Here is a 24,214-nt window from a genome sequence, read left to right as displayed (position 1 = left end):
TCCAGGGTCCAGGCAAGCAGCAAAAAAAGACACCAGCAGCCACAGGTGGTGAAAGTGATAAGAACAGGTAGGAGAGAGGAGGACAGTCTGCCAACTGTCCTGAATCTGGTGGGGAAGTCACGAATTTTGGTGACTGTCTTGTTTAGTGAGATTTGGTCCGACTACAAGGACAGTTGGGAGATATGTCTCACTTCAGATTGTACTGCTTGTGAAGGCCGAGCTACGTGTACCTAACAGTAGTGCACACAGTATTGCCTGTGTATTTGTCTAACATTTGTCTAAAATGATAACCATGTTACATAACAGGGGCCCCCTGTCTTAAATACCTCAGGCCCCCAGCTCTGGTTAGCAGGAGGGAGCGGATCACTGCTCCCAGTCCCTAGATAGGACACAGCCTGCAGAGCAAGCCGAGGAGCTCAAAGTATCATGAGATTTGTTAATCTCGTGAGACTAAGCTTCCCTGCTCACTCTAAAGGAAGTTCCCACCTGATGGATGTCAGCAGCACCAGAAGCATAGTGTATAGTACAGTGAGCTGGGGGTGTCATAAAGTGCATGGGAGGATGGCGTGATATGGCTGGGATGGCGTCATAAATGTAATTTTTTATTATAATGTATGTATCAATGCCCCATGTTGGCCACACCCACAACACAATGTGGTCACACCCTTTTCGGCGCCACCGCTACGCGGCGGCACACAGTTTCGTTCCTACTGGGACTGAGGTGGGCCTGTGTACTTTAAATGCCAGGGCTGATTTTTAGTCTCAGTCTGCCCCTGATCAAAGGTCTAAAAAAATCTAGGTACTATTTACCTCCTGGAAACTATCCCTGTCATAAAATTATTACTGTACATTTAATACAGAGTCATTATTAGCCCTGACAAAAAAAAATATTGCACCCATTAACCCCACACTACATTAATAGCTCCCTCATTTGATAAAAAGAAGGCCATATTAACATAAATAAATGACATAAATAACCCCCACCAGCAGCCACTTTCCATTAATTCTCCCACAATATTACATTAATACTTCAACACTATATTAATAATCCCCATCAACTCCACAATACATTAAACCCCCCCACATTTATTAAAACTAGACCCCTTTTTAAACTAATAGCCCCCGCCATCTACTACATTACATTGATAGTCCCAAATTTACAAGAATAACACTTACCAAACCTCACATTAAATTAATACAACCACTATAATGCAGAACTTGAATAATGTGGGTGGGACTCTTCTGATTGCTTCTTGTGTGGTATGCGTCTGTGGGAAGCCATGAACTGCCCCATATGTGCTGAAGGGTGGAGGGGGGCCAGCTCTTGCACAGGGGAAGGAATAGCTGGGACATGGGTTAAAATGAGGGAAGTAACAGAGAATGGTCAATAGGAATCAAGTAGCAGACTAGAGGGAAATTTGGGCCTTGGTGTTATACAACAGACCCCACAACTCATTATGAATTTTAATATTATTCCACAATGTGAAGGTCAGAATAAGCTTATTATATATATATATATATATATATATATATATATATATATATATATATATATATATATATATATACACATATATATATATATATATATATATATATATATATATATAGTAAAAAATAAATATACACATATTTGTAGGGTGTTTGTTCAAAGTGAATGCAGTCACAGCCCTCAAAATGCTAAAAAGAAAAAACTAGGTACTATTCATCATCACCATTTATTTATATAGCGCCACTGATTCCGCAGCGCTGTACAGAGAACACACTCACATCAGTCCCTGCCCCATTGGAGCTTACAGTCTAAATTCCCTAACATACACACACAGACAGACAGAGAGACTAGGGTCAATTTTGATAGCAGCCAATTAACCTACTAGTATGTTTTTGGAGTGTGGGAGGAAACCCACGGAAACACGGGGAGAACATACAAACTACACACATATAAGGCCATGGTCGGGAATTAAACTCATGACCCTAGCGCTGTGAGGCAGATGTGCTAACTACTTAGCCATCGTGGAAATTATCCCTGAAATTATCCCTGACATTAAATTATTAGTCCACATTTAATACAGAAACATTATTCGGCTATATAATATATCTATAGCCCCACCAACACCACATAACAATAATACCTTTGGTAAATAGGGACCCCATATTCAATTTATCGCCCCCACATTACAAAAATAGGACCCCTATACTGTGTTATTAGCCCCAAATTACACAAATAACTCTAACTAGCAGTCTTTTTTTTTTCAATTTATGTTCATGTAGTGGAAACCCAATTGAATGGTCATTGGAATGTATGAATCAGTGATATGAATGGGAAAATTACAGCACAGTGCTTGTGTAACCCTCTGTAGTGGATATGTACACCATTATGAAAATGTTTATGGAAACATAGGCAGCAAATTAATTTGCCGCAATGTTCTGAGGATCTTTGCGGATGCGCATTTTTACAGTTTTTACTGTAAAAATTGACGTTTTTGATCGTGCCCTCTATGGCGCGCAAGAAAATAATGAGGGTTATATCTGAAAGCAAAATCAAGCAGGAGTCAGGTGCTGCATTTAAAAGCCAGTGGATATATCTGGGTTAGAATTACCGCAATAACGGTAATACTTTTAACGCTACGTTACTTTTGTGAGTAACGTGGCTAATTGAATATGCCCCTTAAAGTATCAATGAATAGTTACAAAATGGAGCTTGTTGTTTTGTCTCCAGATTGCTATTACTGCACAATGATTACAACATTCTATAAAATTAATGTTTATTTTTTATTACAGCCTACCTTGAAGATTGCATCAAAGGCATTGGAAAGGATTACAGGGGAACACAATCCAAAACACATTCAGGGAAAACTTGTCAGCAGTGGATATCGACCACTCCCCACAACCCAAAGTATGACATAACATTTTCCCCCCTGTAGAATAAGGTTTACTTTCATTTTATTTTCCAATCAATTTTCCCAATTTTTGTTTAAGTTATTTAGGACAGAGAGCATTCCCCTGTATGCTTCCATTTACTATTTTGAGTAGGAGGTAATATATTGTGTTTTCATTTAAGTGATATACAGAAAACAAAATCTCCATAGACACCAACTGAACGTCCAGTTACTTTACTCAAAAAATGTTTTCCATTGCAAGATAAGTTTAACTTACTGAATATGGTGCTGACTCACATGTTGGCAGGGGGTAAATCAGCCTCCTTTTATGACCAGGCACCAAAAAGTCAGAGTGATTGTATTGAAAGATTAGCATCAGGATGTTATATGTTCTCTAAACTTGGTTTTGAAATGCAATTTATACTGAACAAAATTAACATCAATCTGTGATATCCTAAATTACCTGCTAGTTGCATTATTCATTTATTCAGAGGTTCTAAGATGCAAGATTAAAACCCACACAGGAAAGAAAGGTAACAACCCCCTGCTGTGTATTCAAGTGTCAGGCACTCACAGAGAAAAAAGGTCTAATCAGCTTGAGGCTTTCTTTAGAAGTTACAAAACAGATTTCCTCCAATAAATGTCTATTGCATCAGAAATCAATACATTTCCAATATAGAAATACAACAAAATATAAAAAAATCAGTACATTTGTAATGATATACATTGGCGCATTGCGCCACTTATTGACTTAAATTTCTACAATAAGTTATTTCTACGTGACATTAACACATCTGAGCAATTTTCAACAACCTCAATTTAAGTTGTACAGTCTAGATTTGCATGTTTTGTCCCAAGGTCCTGATTGCAGACAACTTTGTCCCGCAGTTTAGAAATTTGGTAGGTATGTCCAATTCACTGCTGCTCTGTAATGCAATGCAATGGGTGCAATGCACACTTGCCAATACTGTATGTGGCAAAAAATGTTTGTTTTGAGGGGAGTGGAATGGGAAAGGTTAGGCCTAGTGCTTCATAAGAACTAAACACACTGCCAAGGTGTGAATCAGCCCTCAACGTATCATTGCCACATACATTAGCTTTATGTCCCTATTTAAAGTACTGCAAAGCTGGGATGTATGCATTTGAATAGTATGTCATATTTTTCCAACTCTCCCACACTTTGGTATACTTTTTGTTTTAAGGGAATTATCTCCTGAGAGTGGAGGATAGGCCTGCACCCTGATATTTGCAGGGAGACAATGATAGCACATTTATCTCAAACCAACCCATACATCCAGTGCATATAGTAAGTTAGGTAAATTAATTTCAGGATTTTTTCTGTGTTTTTCACCAAACCCTTTATAGATTATTTACCAAAGGCTTTTCTACATTTTATCTCATCTTGGTTGATGTCATTTTCCTTTAACTGCAGGGGCAGATCAGATAGTGCCCATGGTGACCTGAAATTGAAGGAAGCTATTTTAGTAGAAACTTACCCACATCACAGACATAGTTTCTTACTCCTTCACCCCATAATCACTGCAAGGTGATAAATGAGGGTGTTTTTATGTTCGTATTGTCGCTACCAATAAATGTTGCAATTATTGTGGTTCCAAAGCACAAAGAGATTTAATAGCAAAATATAGCATAATTACTGAAAACCATGATGATATATAAGAAGATATAACAAAATCCAAGAAAGTATAACCGAATACATTACGCATGCGCCCATGGATCAAGGTACAGCTTCAGTCTGCAGTCAAAAAGATTTAATACTGGGCAAGGGGCTTGCTTATATACAGTTTGTGTTAACAAAAACAGTGACGATGTCACAATGTACACAAAGGTAAACTAAGCAGGGCCATCTTTTCCATTGGGCACGATGGGCAGGTGCCCGGGGCCCCACGGGAAAGGGGGCCCCATAGGCAGGGCTCTTAATTAGAATAAATAATCCTGCAAAAGAAGAAACCTGCAAAAAAAAAACTTTCAAGGGTCACTGAGCAAGTACGTCTATCTATCTCTATCTCTATATATCTATATCTGTATCTCTATACAAATATATATATATATATATATATATATATATATATATATATATATATATATATATATATATGTAGGGGCCCTGGTGCACTGCTTTGCCCGGGGGCCCATAATGTTGTTAAGATGGCCCTGAAACTAAGGTCTTTCTTCAGTGGTCCAGGATTTATGATGTTCCAGTAGAATACTGGTCATAGGTCATTTCAGAGGAGTTCTCTGTCCAAAAGAAGGGGCCGCTCATCCCAACAGCTGAGCACATGTAGTGCCTGAGGGAACCGACTAAATCGACTTTAAACCAACCTGTGCTGCATACAGTATTATAGAGAATCAATCTTATAATAATCATAATAGCTATCGCTGTATGAGATCGCTTAGGCAATGATACCGGATTTCTACTGGTGAAATGAAGAATAATTTAAGACAAAACACCATACATTTCTTATGACCTGAACCATAAATACATGTAATGTACATTTATCTTTGTATAACTAACCTTTAAGTCTTACTAATAAACTGATGTGAATTGGAATTTTATTAAATGTGCACTGCAAATGTAAGTGTAAATGTAAGTGTGTGGGCTGTTTTACCGTGCAATTGGGTTATTAGACATAGCGTACTAATCGTAAATTGTACTGTAAACCAATATTTACCAATTTAGCTGACTACATGCAATTATTTGACTGCGACAGTGTCCAGACTGGGTCGTAGTCACAGATACGACTGCCGATGGTCAGGGGCAGGTGTAAGAAACTGATTATGAACATGACGATGAACACCTGAACTAGTAAACTGCTTGGAATTAGAGGTTTACTAATGATTCACAGACACTTATTGAAACTTTAGTAGTTGCTCTGCCATAGAATAGAATTTGCGAGCATGTTGTAGGAAAGAGAAAAAAATTATTTCTTTGTACACGTCAGGAAGTAGTTTCTGCTGTTTTAGGTAGGTTATTCAAATTTAAATGATGCGGCATAACAATTATTATCGTAACATATAAAATAAATGTTTTTTGTACATATCTTTTACAAGTTAGATGTAAGTGTCTGAGGGGTGTATCTGTTGTCAAGCAGACGCATGTGATACTCATTAGGATCTGGATGCATCTTCAACTCTAAATACGATGTACATACACATTCATTTACGTACAACTTTTTCAAAGTTACACTTAAATTTGCAGTCCACTCTGATTCAGGTCCATAGTTTTCACATATGTGTATTATAATTTTGTTCTATATAAGTAATGCAATATGACAAAACTAAAGTTAACCATTTTTTCATTACAAATACTGAAATTAACCATTTTTTCATTACAAATACTGAAATTAACCATTTTTTCATCGGCGTTCCTTTTTATTCTAATTCTGTTTGATTTTGTTGATATTGTTCTCAATGTCCAACATTACAGTTCTGGTAATGTAGTTCAAGTTAGGTGTTATTCACATTAAAATATTAAAAAAAGTGTAGGTAGCAGTAAATTGTATTAGCTGTAGTAGAAATAGAAATGTAATAAAAAAATATTTGTAAATATAGTAAAGATCCTTGTATTTGTTTATGTACAGTACTCTACTTCAGGGATTAGAAGTGCTTGTCTCCTGCAGTGAAAAGTGTGTGTGACCTTCATCATTGTCTAAGTTAGTTATGAGAGTGGGAACTACTGTATTTGTGTCATTGGATAATTGGATGTAGTCGGCTATGTGATGGAACGTCAGATAACACAATTGTTGTCTTTTTTTGATATCTGAGATAAGTGTAAGATCCTACACACAGAACTGGCTTGTGCCGATTTGAAATTCCGTCACACTGGTGTATCTGATATACTTAAAATTAATTATTTTCAGTAATAAGTTTGTGGTGATGGTTAGGGGAGCGAACACTTTGAATCTTTGCACTTAGGTCTGGTGCTCTGGTCCTTGACTGAGTGATGGAATATAACACAGATCTGTGTACTTTCAGTAAATCATCCTCTTTATTTCTTCTGGCAGGATGCAGCACAAAAAACTACAGGAAGTCATATACTAACAAATAATTTTAAGTTTTGTGAAAGCAACTTTATATTCAAGTAAATACTCCAGATTGCTAGTAAATACATTTTGAAAAAATGTTTTTTTTGAGATTATTAATTTTCATGAAAGTAACATTGTCTACATGGTAGGTGCTCTCATATAGGTTCAAAGAAATGTCTGACTAGTTAAGAGCACAGACTGTGGAACAATGACGTTGAGGGTTACAATCCTAGCCAATTCTTGAAGTAGGGCGTTATGTGCCAGTATGATATACCGACACTTCTTATAACATTTTAAGCTGATCATAAGCTTTACTTGCAGTCCCCTTTTTCACAGTAGCCTTGTGGGAGATGTAGTTTATCTTCCCGGACTGGTAAATGACAATGTCCATCTCTTTTTTTACTGATGCAATTGTGATTAGTAGCCCTTGTGTGCTCAAGTCCAACTGCAGCATCCCCAGTGGTTACACACTCCCCCTGTTGGGCAAGTCCACAATGAACAAATGATGAGGCTTGTCTCACATCCTGCAAATGTAAAGGTGTTAAGACCTCCTGTCTAAACACACTTTCACACTCATACACAACAGGCCCTGGCATAACAGATATGGAAGTCAGGTATGGTAACTGATAGACCCAGCAAGGATGAATTACCTTAGGAAGCTCAGTCATAGGACCTAGACTACCATAAGTCAACATCATTGGGGCTCTAGGGGTCCTTTTGGGCCAACCCTGAACTGGTGGGATCCTTTCCTCTCCCCTCAACACCCTTCTGGAGTGTTCAATATATCTTCCATCTGGATCAACCACGTCCCCATCCATGTCAACTTTCTGGTTAGATCCTTCTTCCACTGGACACTGAGAATCCAACCATCCAGCTACCCTTGGGTTGACACCTTCATCTGAAATAGCAGCCATAGGCCTCCTTTCTTCTACTCATTGAGGTCTCACAGCGACACCCTCAGTAGACCTAGTGAGTCTTCTGTTATCTTGTCTCCAATCTATTTCTCCCAATTTCTCTGGAGCATCATACCCCCAATCATCTCCTTCCTCATCTTCTTCTTCTGTGAGCGGTTCTTTGAATCTTCATGATCTTCTGGGTGTGGACACGTTGGGCTCATCTGTTTCAGGTTCCTCCCAGACCCAGACACCAGCTCCAATGGGAGGCAAAGGTTGTCAATGGTATGTCTTTATAGGACCTGTCCACCCCTCGGGCTTAATTCGATAGGCTGGGATGTCTGGCAATTTTCGCAACCACAACATGAGGATCCTTTTGCCAATGATTGACTGACTTGTGTTACCCTGAGAGGCCCAAGTGTCTAAGTACAACCCTATCTCCTGGCTCCAGAATATGCTCCCTGACCTGTAGATCGTAATGACCCATGTTTTATTGTTCAGCTTTTGATTCAGCTGCTTAGTAGGCCTCCTTTAGTCCTTGTTTCAGCTGCTGCACGTATTTCAAATAGGGCTTTTCTTGGTGATCAGCAGTGTCCACTCCAAAACAGATATGGATGGTAATCTAGCCTCCCTTCCAAACATTAAGAGATATGGATAGTACTCCGTGGACTCATTTTTCGTGCAATTGTAGGCGTGTACCAAATGGATGATGTGCCTACTCCAATGTGCTTTTTTTTAGTGTCCAAAATGCCTATCATGCCGAGAAGTGTCCAATTGAATCTCCCCAGCTGCGTATCTCCTTGGGGGTGGAAAGGAGTATTTCTGGACTTCTTTATCCCACAAATCTCATACTGTTCTTTTATTAGTTTGCTCTGGAAATCCTGACCCTGATCCGAATGAATACGGGCAGGCAGTCCATAATGGACAAAGAACTTTTCCTATAGGATTTTTGCCACGGTCACAGCCCTATTTTCTTATTTTTTGGTAGGCTTGAGCATAACGGGTGTAATGATCTGCCACCACTAGAATGTTACACTTGTTGCTTTCATCCAGTTATACTGACAGAAAGTCAATACAGACTAACATCCATCATTCTATTAGCTAGGTCTTTGTAGTATTCACAGAAATATGTAAAATGCTGGTTATATTCTTTAAGGGGGCAGCCTTCTCTTGGAGGATTTTCCAAAATACACATGTCCCACAAGATTTACATTAACTTTCAATGGCTTTCTCAATTTTCGGCCAGTAGAATCTATCTGAAATTATACTCATGGTCTTCTCTATTCCAAGGTGCCTGTGGTTATCATGCAAAGTGCAGAGAACCATAGGATGGTACTTCTTTGGAAATACTAACTGTTTCCTCTTTCTGCCATCTTTGAATCTGGTTTCTCTATACAGTAGCCTCTGCTTCACCACCAAGGACTCTTTTTGTCTATTTAGCAAAATAGCTTCCTCTGTTTTCAAACCACCCTGATAGATTCTTTGTCTGTGTTTAACAGACCACCTAACTGCTGCTATAGAGTAGTCATTCTGCTGATCTTCTTTGACTTGGCTCGACTCAGCTTCTGAAGATCACTGAGCTCCATTTGATTCAGCCAGCAATACTGTCTTGATAGTATATCTATCGTTGCTCCTAGGGCTGTATAGCATTCTTTGACTGGGGCACAACCACACGCCCCTCATAACATATCCCCTTCACCTATGGAGCTGAAAACTCTTTCCATTCTTCTTCCTGAGACTCCACAAACCTTCCTGGTAATCTTGACAAAGCATCAGCATATACATTCCTCTTCCCAGGTCTGTACTTTATGGTGAAATTGTAAATGGTCAGCGCCGCCAACTATCTGTGCCCTGTTGCAACTAGCTTCACTGTGGTCTGCACATATGTGAGTAGATTGTTGTCTGTTTGCACTTAGAATGGTACTCCATACAAGTAGTCATGAAGTTTGTCAACAATTGCCCATTTAAGGGCCAGGATCTCCAACTTATGCACCGGGTAATTCTGTTCACTGGGTGAGAGTCCTTGACTGAAGTAATAGACTGGTCTTAACTTTCCTTCTTGCACTTCGTATAGCACTCCCCCAAGTCCTTTAAAGGAGGCATCTACATGCAGAATGTATGGCAACTCTGGATCAGCATATGCCAGAACAGGCGCTTGAATCAGGAAGGTTTTCAATCCCTCAAAAGCTTGTTCACAAGCCTCATTCCACTTTCCCCCAAACACATTATTTACCCGGAACAATGGTTTCTCTTTCCGATGGGATCCTCTTGGAGCGGGGTGACCTTGAGTTAGATCTGTAAGAGGCTTGGCAAGTTTACTGTAGATTGGGACAAACCTTCAGTAATAGCCACGGAACCCCAAAAAAGACCTTAATTCCTTCAGTATTGTTGGTCAAGACCATTTTTTCACCACTTCTATCTTTGTTGAATCTGTAGAAATTCATTCCCAATCCACAACATATCCCATATACTTGACCTGGGTCAAGGGACAACTTCAACCCTTTCTTTATTAAGCGATCCAATACCTTGAATCTTTCATTGTGCTCATTCAATGTTCGGTCAAATACTATCAAATTATCCAAGTAGACCAGAACCTCCCTGAAATTCATGTCACCCACATCTTTGCATCTTTTGGAAAGTGGCTGGGGCCCCTGATAATCATTGTGGCATTCTTTGGAACTGAAAAAATCCAACTGGGCAGATGAAGGTGCTTTTCTCAGCATCCTTCTGACTCATCAATTTCTGATAGTACCCACTGAGTAGGGCTAGCACAGAAAACCACATGCTTCCCTGAAGACAATCAAGGGCTTTGCCTATCATAGGGACAATGTACTGATCAGCAATAGTACGCTTGTTTAAAGTCTGGTAGTCCATGCACATCTGTATTTTTTCCTTCTTTCTTGCCACCGCAATAGGAGAAGCATAGGGGCTCTCGGATTTCTCAATCACATCATTCTCTAGCATCTCCCTTAAATGTTACAGAACATCGTCCAAATTAGTAGGTGCAAGTCGCCTTGACCGTTTTTGGAAAGACCTGTCATCCATTAGCCTGATGTCGTGCTCCGCCCCTGTTGCTAGGCCCAAATCCCAGTCCCCCAAAGAAAAGGCAGCCTCTCTTTGTAGCATTTGCTTCATTAGCCAGTGGCGGTCTTCTTGACTAGCATCACTCCCATCAAAGCATTGATCAAAACTTACTATTTGTAATGTGGCATTTTGCAGAGGAATCATTCCCTCTTTTTTCTTATAAGCAGCAAGGCACATAGGGTGGATCTTAAGTGTTTTGCTATAACTTGCCACCACTTGGAACCAGTTGGCCAGTATCTTGAACAAGTGGGAGTTAGTTCCAATAATCACTGGGATATCTCAAGGCTCTCCTTCATTCTCAAGAGAAACAAATACAGTCAGCTTCACCTCCTCTTCTATTCCAGCTACTTTCCATGGAAACTTCAACGGTACAGTGATCTACCTGAGGTAAGGATAATACTTGTCGCTCAAACTTTAGATGGTCATTCCACACAAAGGTTTGATGGGCAAGTCACACAGATTTTCTCTGTACCACTTCTCGAACACAATGGATACCCGTGAACCAATATCTAGCAAGGCTATACAAGGTCTCCCATTTAGGTATGCAGGCACATGAGGCGTGGGTCCCAGCAATCTCTGGGCAAAAGGCTCCATCCCAGATGAGAGTTCCCCACAGTGTTAATGTCAGCTTTCTTTAGAGGGGGAGTGTGGGGGTTCCTGGTCCTCACTCTCAGTTTTCCGAAAGCTTCCCATCCCTGTGGGGTGGTGAGGGTGACCACATTCTTCTCTTCCTCTAAGAATATTGTCTAGCAAAATGCCCAACTTCTCCACAAGTGAAACACTCGCTCTGCTTCCGAATAGTGTTAGTTTTGAATACCTGTCGGGGGCGACTGTTCGGGTACAATCGCTCGGTAGTGTGGTATTTCAGCATCTGGGCTTGGATCTGCTTCTGCATCTCCAACAACTGAGCAAACTGTTCACCTTGATTCCCCACAATCTTCGTTAACTCAGTGCTAAGAAGGTCAGCCTCAGGCATTGACTGTACGACCTTGACTTTCTTGGTCACCCTCTCTCGGGACTGAACTATAGCTTCCTCTTGTTTAACATTCTGTATCAACTGAAGAAATGTAGGTCATGTTTGTCCCAGTTGGGCATTTCCCGTAACAACTGTTGCATACGCCTGTCATCTACTTCTGCTAGGGGTTTTCCTTTCTTTGACACAATAAGGTGGATCAGCTTGTGCAGCCAATAGATATAACTGGACAATGCCTCCCCCAAACTTCTGATAGGTGGGGCGTAGCTGAAGGAGCAAGGCTGTAGCATCCTCTGTCATTCCATATTCCTCATCTAGAGCCGCTAAGTAGTCTTGCAAATTGGCTTGGAGGTCACTTGTCTGTACAGCTTGGATTAGTTCTCCAGTGGGACCTCGCAGGCTTTCAACCATCTGCTGTCTCTTATAGGATTCGGAACAATGCCATTCCTCCAGGTACTGGGAGGCCATCTCTTTCCATACTTGGTATGTTTCTTCCCCAGTAGGGACTGGTTTTATTCCTGATAAGAGCCGGAGCCTTCTGTTGCCCCCTTCATACTGTGGCTTTCCTAACTGCTCTACCAGTTTATGTACAGCAGTGAGGAACATTTCTCTTTGAAACTCATCAGTTTTCTTAGTACTAGAGGGTGACTGAGAATTCTCTTCCCTGGCCCCAGAGAATACTTGTCTGATAATATCTTTATCCGGAACTTCAGCATTAAGAGGTGCTGCGGCTAAGTGTTTTGGCTTCAATGGAATCACAATGTGCCATCGTTGTTTTCGTGGCCCAGAAACTATGGAGGGAAGAAAATCTCTATCCAATTCTACTTGTGTCTCGCATAGGACCACACTGGTCTTATCACATCTCTATCTTTCCATCCAAGGAATTTAGGATGTTCTACCACCCCATAAATCCTGTGGAGCACATGCAGGACTTCCTCATCCGTCACTCCCTGAGAGTTGCCATAGATCCCTAAACATCGAGTTGGGGCAACTGTCTGCTGTTCACACCACAGAAACACTTCTTCTCTTATACTATCCACTACTTCTTACTATGAACAACAGGTTAACACAATAACTTACAATGAATCAATAATATTAACAACATACAACATAAACATTAATTGGAAATATCTCAAGGGGTGAGTGTATATATTTTTACTTATAGCTCTACAATGTACTGCTAAACACACACATCGGCAGCATTCAAACACACCACACAAATGGAGTACTGCACTGCAAGTTGGGGCTTTTCTGTAGGGATGCCAGTAGGGTATGGAAGCAACATGTGTCCAGTTTTCAGCTTTTAGAGGTCCTTAAATCACTTGCAGTAAGGTACAGCAGTCACAGTATGCAAACCCTCCTGTAGCAACAACTGTAAAATCCTCAGCTTGTATCCTTTCCTATTTGTATCCTTGGACTTGTAGTTACACAACTTCATTTTAACACCAAAGGGATCATCTTGTGGTATAAGCTCAAATGCTGATGAGACAAAACACTTGGTGCACATATACCTGCCCACCCATCTATCCCTGACTCTTCAGCCCTTGTGGCCAGATAAAGTCCAAACCCCACTTGAATAACAACAGATAGGTAAATTAACAAGTTACTTACCTGCACCAGTGTGTGTCACAGGTCTGAACTTGATTTCCTCCAAAATGGTTGACTTGCAAAATGTCCTTCTTCAGAGGTGCATGCAAACCTCCTTCTACAGCTTCAAACTGTGATTTCCCAGCAGGTTCTGTTCACCACTTCACTCTGCTCTGATATCTCTCAAGACTGGTCTCTCTGCTCGGACCACCAATCCAGTGCCCTTCTGCCTAGGGTCACCTATCTGGAGTTGTCACACAGCTCAGTTTCTCCCAATGTGCTCTTCTCTCTCCTCCCCTGCTCTCTGGTTTCTCAGTCTTGTTAGTCTCCGCCCCTTTTCACAGTAGTCTTGTGGGAGATGCAGTTTCTCTTCCTGGACTGGTAAATGACAATATCCATCTCTTTTCTTACTCATGCAATTGTGATTAGCAGCCCCTGGGTAGTCAAGTCCATTCCAGGCATTCCAAGGGTTTACACAAGCAGAAGTTACAGAGCACATGAAGAACAGACTTTTAATGTACATTGTCTTGCATTTAGCACATTACAAATTTTATTAGGGCCACATAAGATTTACAAACAATGAATTAATTAGTATATGCAAATGTGACTTACTCACAAGTGAAATGTTTCATACTCTTTATGCCACCTTTTTTTAAAGTTCTGTATAATTAGTTTGGGGCATGGGAGTAATTACGGTTTGTAATGATGCAGTTATTTTCTTTTCCAGCTTCACCCCTGAAAATTACCCTGACGCTGGACTAGAGTCAAATTTTTGTAGAAATCCAGATGGAGATGAGTCTGGGCCTTGGTGTTATACGATGGACCCCTCTACTCGATATGAATTTTGTATTGTTCCACAATGTAAACGTAAGAATAAGCTTATAACTTTAAATATATGATAAAAAAATAATAAATCCATATGTATATAACATGGATACATATCTGTTTGTTTAACTCCACAATACATTATAGGCCCCCACATTTATTATTTTAAACTAATAGCCCCACCTCCTAATATATGACATTATTAGTCCCGATTGCTTGAAAAAGTCTGGTCTCCAGACGAAACGCGTCGCTTGTTTCATGCTGCTCTTAACATCGTGGAGTTTACAAACTTTCAAGATACATTGTATCTAAGTGGAACTTTTCCTTTTGAAGTTTGTTGTATATCCGGATTCTGTTTGGAGGTGCGCACCGAAGAATCTGACAGGACCTGCTGACTGCCGGAGTCACGCTCATACCGAGAAGGTAAATCCTTTGTGTATGTTACTAAAAACGCCACACGCTGATGATAAGTTCTATCAAGTCACTGAATAGCGTTACTGGACCTGCTGTTTGCTGGAGCCATGTTTATACCTAGAAGGTAAATCCTCTATGTATACTATGATCACCGCTATACGCTGACGCTAAGCTCTATCTAGTGATTTCTGGAGCCATACATTGGAATCTTTATTGCTTAGTCGCTTTAGCGATAAGAATATTCACTTACAAGCTCCGTTGATATCCGTTATTTCAGCGACTAAACCCAAACAACTAATGCGGGATTTTTGTGTTGACGATAATTAAGACACAAAGGAACTGATTTCCCTTTTTTTATATGGAATTGTATTATAATATCTCAAGTATATATTAAGGAATCTCTCTCCTTATACACCTATTAATTCACTTCTAATATTGGTGTATTATCTGGATCTGAACGGAAATTTATACCCTCTATATCCATCTTCATACAAGCAAGAGATTTATTTAGATCTCATTAGGAATTGTTGGACACTCCTATAGAGTTATAACCAATTTATTCTATACACTTTGTATAAAGATGTTATTACTTTATCATGTTTATTGATCATTGTGATATGTATTGATCACCTCTGATTTTTTATTGTGTTGTAAGATATTTTATTCTTGGCCAAGAATCTTTTTTATGTTTGCATTATTTGATTTTGATTCTAGTGATACATATTTGTCACTTTTTCTGTATGTACGTATGTGCATTAGCTAGTCCAATTAAATTTATTAACGGTTATTCTGCGCATTTCATATGTTTTTGTTCCGAGTTTACAAGCATTACACGTACCAGACCTCACATTAAATTAATACAACCACTATAATTATGTGCTCTGCCGAACTTGAATTATGTGGAGGGACTCTTCTGATTTCTTCCTGTGTGGTCTCTGCATGTGGGAAGCTATGACCTGCCCCATGAGTGCTGAAGGGTGGAGGGGCTACGTCTAATGCACAGGGGAAGGAAGAGTTGGGTTATGGGTTAACATGAGGGAAGCAGCGGAGAGTGGTCAGCCAGCATCAGGTAGCAGACTAGAGTGAAATATTTGTAGAAATCCAGATGGGGATGAATTTGGGCGGATCCCTCAACTTGATATGAATTTGATATTATTCACAATGTGATGGTCAGAATAAGCTTATAATTTAATATATCTAATAAAAAAGATATATACACAAATGTGTAGAGTGCTTGGTCAAAGGGAATGCAGTCCCAAACCTCAAAATGCTAAAAGAAAAACTATGTACTATTTATCTCCTTGAAATTATCCCTGTCCTTACATTATTAGTCCATATTTAATACATAATCATTATTTGCCTATGCAATATATTTATACCCCCCATCAGTGAAACATAACATTAATAGCTCCCAAATTTGGTAAAAAGGGACCATGAATAGGTGTTCATGCTTGGATGTATATATGTCTTATAACTAGAGATGGGTGGGCTCGGTTCCCTGAGATCCGAATTTCACCTATCCGAGTACCGAGCCGAGCAGGCTCGGTACTCTCACGCCCATTCGGAATCGAAATCGAGGCAAAACGTCATTGTGACGTATTCGTATTTCTGAGCTCGCGAGATTTGAAAAGCATAAATACCAGCCTCCACAGCAATCCATCACCATTTGAAAGAGGGAGAGAGCAGGGTTAGGTCACAGGCTATATTAGCGCAGGGACAGAGCATTAATTGTACACACTATTGTTTAAATTCTATTCTATACAATTCTATTTTTATTAATACCAATTCTATTAGCAAATAGAACAGGAAGAGAGGTGGATAGAGGAGGCTTTTTTTGAAATTTTTTGCACTACAAGTGCTTTGGGGTCTCCCATATTCCTCAGTGTTTTAGACTAATTTTTCTTGCTGTCAAAAGTGATATTTGTCAGCAGTATTTCTAAATAATTTTTGCACTACAAGTGCTTTGGAGTGTCCCATATTCCCCAGTGTGAAACAATAATTTTTCTGGATGTCAAAAATGATATTTATCAGCAGTATCTATACAATCTATACAATTTTTTGCACTACAAGTGCTTTGGGGTTTCCCATATTCTCCAGTGTGAAACAATAATTTTTCTGGATGTCAAAAGTGACATTTGTGAGCAGTATTTCTAAAAAATTTTTTGCACTAGAAGTGCTTTGGGGCGTCCCATATTCCCCAGAGTGAAACAATACATTTTCTGGCTGTCAAAAAAAAGTGACATTTGTCAGCAGTATCTATCTAATACAATTTTTGGCACTACAAGTGCTTTGGGCTCATTAAAATGGATTCAAAGCAGTTCACATATGAGCAGAATCAGCAACCAGGTTCTGTCACCAGTCCTGATGGTAGTGTTCCTAGTACGTCATCTGGGAAAGGCGATGTAAAAGTACATAGTCTTTTTAAATCATGGGAAAAAACACACACCCAAAAAAATATTACCGTGTTGAAACGAAAAAGAAGTGTAACTGAGGAAAATTTAAGTGCCGATAGAAAAAAAAATTGCCAACATGCCATTCTACACACGCAGTGGCAAAGAAAGAATGAGTTCTTCGCCTTTCTCTATTAATGGCAGATCAAAAAATGTTACCGAGCCTTCTTCTTGTACGGTCACTCGTGACCAAGCAAGACCAAGTCATTTGGAGTCTAAAAGTGGTGCACAAATACTATTACGCGTCAACGCCGAGCTGCAAGAAAACAAGGCATTAGAGGATAATGTATGCTCTGAATCAGAAATGACAACAATCCCTGTGGAGAGTCCATCCACCAGTATGTCTAATCGTGAGCATTCTGTTAGTGTACCCATAGAGAAGGGCCCTTTTAGCAGTTCTGCTGATGTGTGCCTGAACTGCCCGAGCGTAGCCGCTGATATACAAATTGAGGATGCCACTTTGGAATTAGAAGAGGATGAGGGGGAGATTTGTGTAGGCGTCGATGGCGCTAATGAGGATGTTGATGAGGATGAGGTTGTTTGTCTAAGACCTGCACCAGTGGCAGCAGTTCTGGCACGTGACAAGAAAAAGGCCATTGTCATGCCTGGCCATAAAACAAAAAAAATCACATCTTATGTGTGGAATTATTTCTTCCCAAATCCAGACAACAATTGTATAGCCATTTGTAGTGTATGTCAAGCCACAGTCAGTCGAGGGAGGGACCTTAACCATCTTGGAACCTCGTCTATGTTACACTACTTAACGAGAGTTCATGGCAAAGTGATGGGAAAAGCTGAAAGTTCTTCCAAAAAAATTACAAGCATTCCATCATCAGCTAGGACCATCCAGTCACCGACATCCCAATGGCTACAAAATACACCCACAACACCATCCTCATCAATATCCTCAGTAGCGCTCGGAGTTAGCCCTGCATCCCACTTATTAAGGCTGGATGACTCCTGCACTATAATTGATTCCTCTGAAGAAAGCATTAGTCCCACTACTGCTGCTGCTGTTGCTGCTGCTGGGGGTGAATCGTCAGCCCAGAGGAAGGCCAAGAAAAAGAGTAGTCCTACAGTTCAACAATTAACTGTGAAACAATCATTTGCTAGGAGAAGCAAATATGACAGCAGTCACCCAGTTGCCAAGCGAATCACAGACGCCATGGCTGCCATGTTAGTGTTAGATCTGATTCCAATATCCACAATAAACGCAGATGGTTTTTCACAGTTAATTGAGGTTTTGTGTCCGCGTTACAGAATTCCATCGCAACACCATTTTTCCTGTTAAGCTATTCCACAACTATACCAAAAAGTGTGTACAAATGTAAAGATTGCACTGAAAAATTCCATTCTGCCCAAGTGGTCAAACCAAAGACTATATGACTGTGACAGCCCACTGGGTTAGTCATTCACCTTCACCAGCAGGAACAGCAGCAGCATGTACACCTCTACGTAACATTTGTCACAGGCAGGACACTCTTTGTATCACCGGCTTCACTAACAGGCATACAGCTGACAATTTGTTACGCAAACTAAGAGATGTGATTGATACATGGCTTATACCACTTGGTCTCTCTCCAGGATATGTCACTTCTGATAATGCCAACAATATAGTGCGAGCATTACAGCTGGGTGAATTCTATCACATTCCCTGTTTTGCTCACACCATCAACTTGGTGGTGGTGCAGAGCTTCCTACGAAATAACCGTGAGGTGCAGGAGATGCTTTCGGTGGCCAGTAAAATTTCAGGCCATTTCAGCATTCTGCCACAGCATGTAGGAGATTGCAGCAGCTCCAAGAGCAGTTTAACTTGCCCTGCCACTAACTTAAGCAAGAGGTGGTAACTAGGTGGAATTCCACCCTGTACATGCTTCAGAGGATGGAGGAATAGCGCAAAGCCATGCAAGCGTATTGCACAAGCCATGACATTGGGAAAGTAGGGGGGATGTATTTCACTCTTGCACAGTGGGGAATCCTTTCAGTGCTGTGCAAGGTGCTGAAACCATTTGAAGTTGTGACTTGTGAAGTGAGTGCAGATTCTGCTAGTTTGAGCCAAGTCATTCCTTTAATTAGACTATTGGAAAAGCAGCTTGAGAAACTGAAGGAGGAGATGGAAGAAAGCTATTCCGCAAAGTATGTTGGCCTTGTAGATCAAGTACTTAATTCGCTTAACAATGATCCTTGAGTTATTAAGATCTTGAACTCGGATCAGTACGTTTTGGCCACTGTGGTTGATCCAAGGTTTAAGAAATACATTGAGTCTTTGCTTCAAAATGAATGAGATGTGAACTTTTGCAAGGAGCTATTGCTCAGCAAGTTGTCCACTGAACTGGGCCTTGGCTTGACGACGTGTCCTCCTTCAGTTTCTCAAGCACCTGCTGCTCGGAAAAAATTAAATTTTCAAAAAAGAAGCAGGGAAGACGCAGAGGGCAGACCAGAACAGTTTAACATCTGGGCTGGTTTGAAGGATTTTTCAAAAAAATGTGTGACCGTGCCCATAACTCCATCCAATGAGTATTAACATGCAAAGGATGGTGGAGGATTATTTTCAAGAGGTAATTGATATGGAAATGTCAGACAGTCCCTTTCCTTACGGGGAAGAAAAGCAGGCCATTTGGAAACCCATGTTCAAACTTGCTTTGCAATACCTAAGCTGCCCACCTTCCAGTGTGTACTCTGAACGAGTGTTCAGCACAGCCGGGAACTTAGTCAGTGATAGCCGTAGAAGGTTACTTTCCAAAAATGTGGAGAAAATGATATTTATTAAAATGAACTACATCTTCCACGAGGAAGGCCTTCACCATCAAAGACATCCAAGCACTGACTGTCCTCTAATGGCGGATTCAAGGGGCGATGAATTGATAGTCTGTGATGATGACGTGCACACTGATGAGGTTGAGGATGAAGCTGAAGATGATGACGATAACATCTTTTTAAAACTTTCTATTTAAGTGTAGGGTGCAATCTACCCCCAAAGAGGAAAGGGACTTGGGGCATTTCTATATCACGTACCATCTTGAAAGGCTGCTGTTTTGGCAATTTATCATTAAGGGTAGGGTGTCATACACAGACTGACCCCAAACTGGCTTTGTCCATTTCAATTAATATTGTACAGTCTATAACGCCTGAATTTTTGAGTATTTTGTACAAGTGGAGGGGGCCTATAGAGACAGAAACCAAACTGCCTTTGTCCATTTCATTTTATATTGTACAGTCTATAACGGCTGAATTTTTTACTATTTTGTACAAGTGCAGGGGGGCCTAGAGAGACAGAAACTAAACTGCCTTTGTCCATTTCTTTACATATTTAACTATAAGTGTAGGGTGTAATATACACCCAAAGATGAAGGCTGCATTGCCAATATGCATAGATGGAGAGGAAGACAATCTGGTTTGTGTGTAGAATTAATGACAGCCTACCAGGAATTAAACTGTTTTTTGGATAATATTAGCTTTACAATTACATTTCTTATCCAAGAAACAGATGGAGCACTATATTTGGGTATTTTATGCCCAAAAACATTGATTTTTAAACAAAATAGCAAAACAAAACCAACCAAAACCAAAACCAAAACACGCAACGGCGGTTTGGCAAAACCAAAACACAACGGTAATCAAGATCCAAAACCAAAACATGGGGGTCAGTGAGCATCTCTACTTTTAACCCACTATTTATTTCAGTGAGGTTTGTTCATGTAGTGGAAACCTAATTGAAATGAATGGGTCATTGGAATGCATGAGATAATGATAGGAATGGGTAACAACCAGTGCATGTGTAAGCCTCTCTAGTGGATATGTGCACAATATGCTCAAATAGAGATGAATGCACTTTTTAATTGTGGTGACATTCTTTGAATACACTTAAATTAATCAAGCTGCATGCAATAAAATGAACACATTTGTAATTTTGAATGAAAATGTTTATGGACACATAGGGGGCAATTCAATTGAGGAACTTTGTGGCTGCAATTTATTGCTGTTTTTTCAGTTAAAATGAACGTTAATTTTTGCTCGGACCTTAATGGGGTGCGAGCAAAAATGAGGGATATATCTGTAAAAAAACATCTGTGCAAGGTGTCTCACAGCCATTCTGGAGATACATCCCGCGGATTTTTTCACATTTGAATCTGCCCCATAGAAAAGAATGGTTTTTTTTTTTCACATGAGGTTGCATGCTTTCCAATTACTTTAATAGAGCAAGTCAGGTGCTTCATTTAAAATCTGGTGGATAAAGGTCCTAAAGTATCAGTGGCTATTTACAAATGGAACTTGGACTTGTTATTTTGTCTCCATATTACTAGTACTGCACTATAATTACACTTTTCAATCAAATTAATGTTTATTATTACAGCCTACCTTGAAGATTGCATCAAAGGCAATGGAAAGGATTACAGGGGAACACAATCTAAAACACATTCAGGGAAAAGTTGCCAGCAGTGGAGATCGACCACTCCTCACAACCCAAAGTAAGTATGACGCAACATTTTCTCCCCTGTGAAATAAGGTTTACTTTTATTTTATTTTTCAATCATTTTTCCAAATTTTTGTTTAAGTTACTCAGGACAGAGAACATTCCTCTGCATGCTACCATGTACTATTATGAGTAGCAGGTAATATATTGTTTTTTTCATTTAAGTGATAAACTGTAAACAAAATCTCCATAAACACAAATTGAAAGTCCAGTTATTTTACTCAATAATGTTTTCCATTGTAAGATAAGTTTAACTTATTGAATATGTGCCATGTGCCTTGATTTGCACAAGTGCAAATAGAAATCCACCAAAGTGCATGGATTTATGAAAAAAGAAGGTGTTGTTTGCAGAGAAGAAGTTTGCACTGGATGTTGGGCAAAGTGAAGGTGTTTCCTTTGTTTTACAGAGCATTGCATAAACAAAATGTAGACATTATAATATAATGAGCTGGAGTGGGTGCATTTTTAGGGATATTCCTTTCTGTGGCTCTTTCCATTCTGCAAAAGAACTTAATTTTTGCATCAAGTCTGAGCTGGTGGTGATGAAGTTTTCATATTTTAGTAAAAATATGAAAAAGTTTTATTTAATTGCAAAGGTGTTTCCATTGGAGGTTGGATTTCAGTTTTGACTGTGACAGGGTGGATCTCCTATGCCACCCTATTGTGGTGCTGCTGACTGGCTGGGTTTTGCCTTGCCACTGTCCCCTCTCATTATCCCATTTGTGCCCCTCTAAATGCAGTAGGAGAGGTTCTGCTGTCACCACAAGGCTCTTTCAATGGCATAACTTCCTTCTTGGTAAATCTTGCTGCTAGTGTACCCCCTTGCTGGGGCGCCTGGGCTTGTACACCTCACCTTTTCTATCAAGTCAGGGTTGCTGTAGATGTTTCCTCCTGTCCTATCACATTGGTCAGAGCTGCAGGGTATTTGGCAGAACTTTGGTGTCAGGAACAGGACCCGCTGACCACTTGGTTAGGGTCCAGCACTCCCATCTACTTCTGACCGCCACTCTCCTCTCTCAATGGGTCCCTGTGGCTTGCTCTGGCCGGCGCCATCTTGCCTGGCTGAACTGCACATGTGCAAAACCAGCCCTTTTCAAAACTCTATCCATTCACCTGATTGACTGATTGATTGCCTGTCAGTCCTGTCTATTTAAAGTACTTGTCTCCTTACCTGAGTGCCAGCTCTTCATGTCTCTGTTAGGAACCCCTCCAGCCAGTGCGACAAAACCTGGAGTGTGCTCTGAAAGTCTGGTGTTCACTGGAGCCCCTTGTGGTGGGGACAGACTTGGCCGCAAACAACAGAGGGTCGTGAGATTTGCACTGACTGGGGAGAACCCAGCGATAGTGTGTAGGATCAAACAGCAGAGTGAATCCAAGCAAGGGTCGAGGGCCGGCAGCAGACAGCGAAACCAGTAAACAAGCCAATGTCAGAGGTCACAGGCAAAACAGCAGCGTAAGAGTCCAGGCAATAGATTAGGGTCAGAAGCACAGGTTCGGAGTCCAGGAACAGGCAAGGGTCATACACAGTTAATCAATCAGAGGTAGAAACACCAACACAGGAACAAGGTAGCAGGCAGCAGAACTGAAAACAGGACACTATAACCAGCAGTGAGGCTCAGAGCTCACTGCCTTAAATAGTACAAAGAGCCAATCAGGACAGAGGAGGATAGGGCTGACAATCAGCCTCAGGAGGCAGCTAATTAATTACTAGCTAGAACTAGCCTAGGTAATAACATAACCAGGAAGCATGTATAAAAATATAAGTGGGGCCTGAAGTGAGCGGAGCCGGCACCCAGTCAGGGGGACCTCCACAGCAAGGTATATCCGCTGCCCCTCCTTTACTGCACGTCCAGCACTCTCCACAAAAACGTCTCCTGCGGGCCCTTCTCATCCCACCCCTGCTTTCTACCTACTGTATTTGACACGCAGTTGTCCACGTCACCACAACACTCCCTCCATTACCCCAGACTTCCTCCCCTGCGAGTTTTCCAGTGGTCTGAATGAAGTAATATCTGTTGGGTAAGAACAGCTGGAACACAGAGAATTACACAGCAGTGTCCCTACAAGAAATATATAAAAAGGGTCTTATAACAGTCACTGGCGGTGGGAAAAAGAGGGATCAGTGCTCTGTATTTAGGAGAACTGCCCGGATCGTGGAAGACGAAGTCTGTGTTCTCCTCCAAATATAATCCACCAGGTCAAACTGTATAATACTGATGTTGCAGGGGCATCTGTGATTTTAATTTCCTCCTGATTGCCCAGCTCGAATTACCCATGTTCTAATCCAACTTGGCTCGTGGGAGCGGGTCATTCTTTGTAGTACTACCCCGAAAGTAACCATACCACTTCTGCTGTTATTCACTCTATCCAATAGTGTAATCTCTTGAAGCAATCATGTCGCACAAACCAAAGAACAACCCTCCACCTCAAACACCCGGTATGTTCTCCAGAAGCGGAAAGGCTGCCCTACAGTCTACCTCTGCCCCGGCATCTCCGAGTTCTGATGCTGACACTCCGCAGCCCTCTATGGCTGATATAGTAAAACAAGTGAAGGCCACTATTCAGTCAGAATTTCGGGCTTTAGTTACAGAG

The 24,214-nt window shown here is 40.7% G+C and overlaps 1 protein-coding gene across 3 annotated transcripts in view; it reads left to right on the top strand.

Moving 5' to 3' along the window:
• The window catches only part of LOC142144427 (plasminogen-like), a 131,509-nt gene that overhangs the window by 49,223 nt on the left and 58,072 nt on the right, over nucleotides 1-24,214 (top strand). For 2 of the 3 annotated variants that reach the window (XR_012689705.1, XM_075203272.1), the window contains exons 8-10: nucleotides 2,782-2,896; nucleotides 14,187-14,326; nucleotides 21,503-21,617. Coding sequence is in view for 2 of the 3 variants with exons in the window: in XM_075203272.1 (XP_075059373.1) it covers nucleotides 2,782-2,896; nucleotides 14,187-14,326; nucleotides 21,503-21,617 (370 nt within the window). In the remaining variant the exon portion in view is untranslated. Of the gene's footprint in view, nucleotides 1-2,781; nucleotides 2,897-14,186; nucleotides 14,327-14,617; nucleotides 14,708-21,502; nucleotides 21,618-24,214 lie in introns of those variants that run through there. The other variant, XM_075203274.1, reaches the window with a different exon arrangement.

The sequence above is a fragment of the Mixophyes fleayi genome, chromosome 3 (genome assembly GCF_038048845.1).
Source record: "Mixophyes fleayi isolate aMixFle1 chromosome 3, aMixFle1.hap1, whole genome shotgun sequence".
NCBI classification, from domain to species: domain Eukaryota; kingdom Metazoa; phylum Chordata; class Amphibia; order Anura; family Limnodynastidae; genus Mixophyes; species Mixophyes fleayi.
The sequence above is the reverse complement of the archived record's forward strand: the minus strand, read 5'-3'. Positions and strand labels throughout refer to the sequence as shown.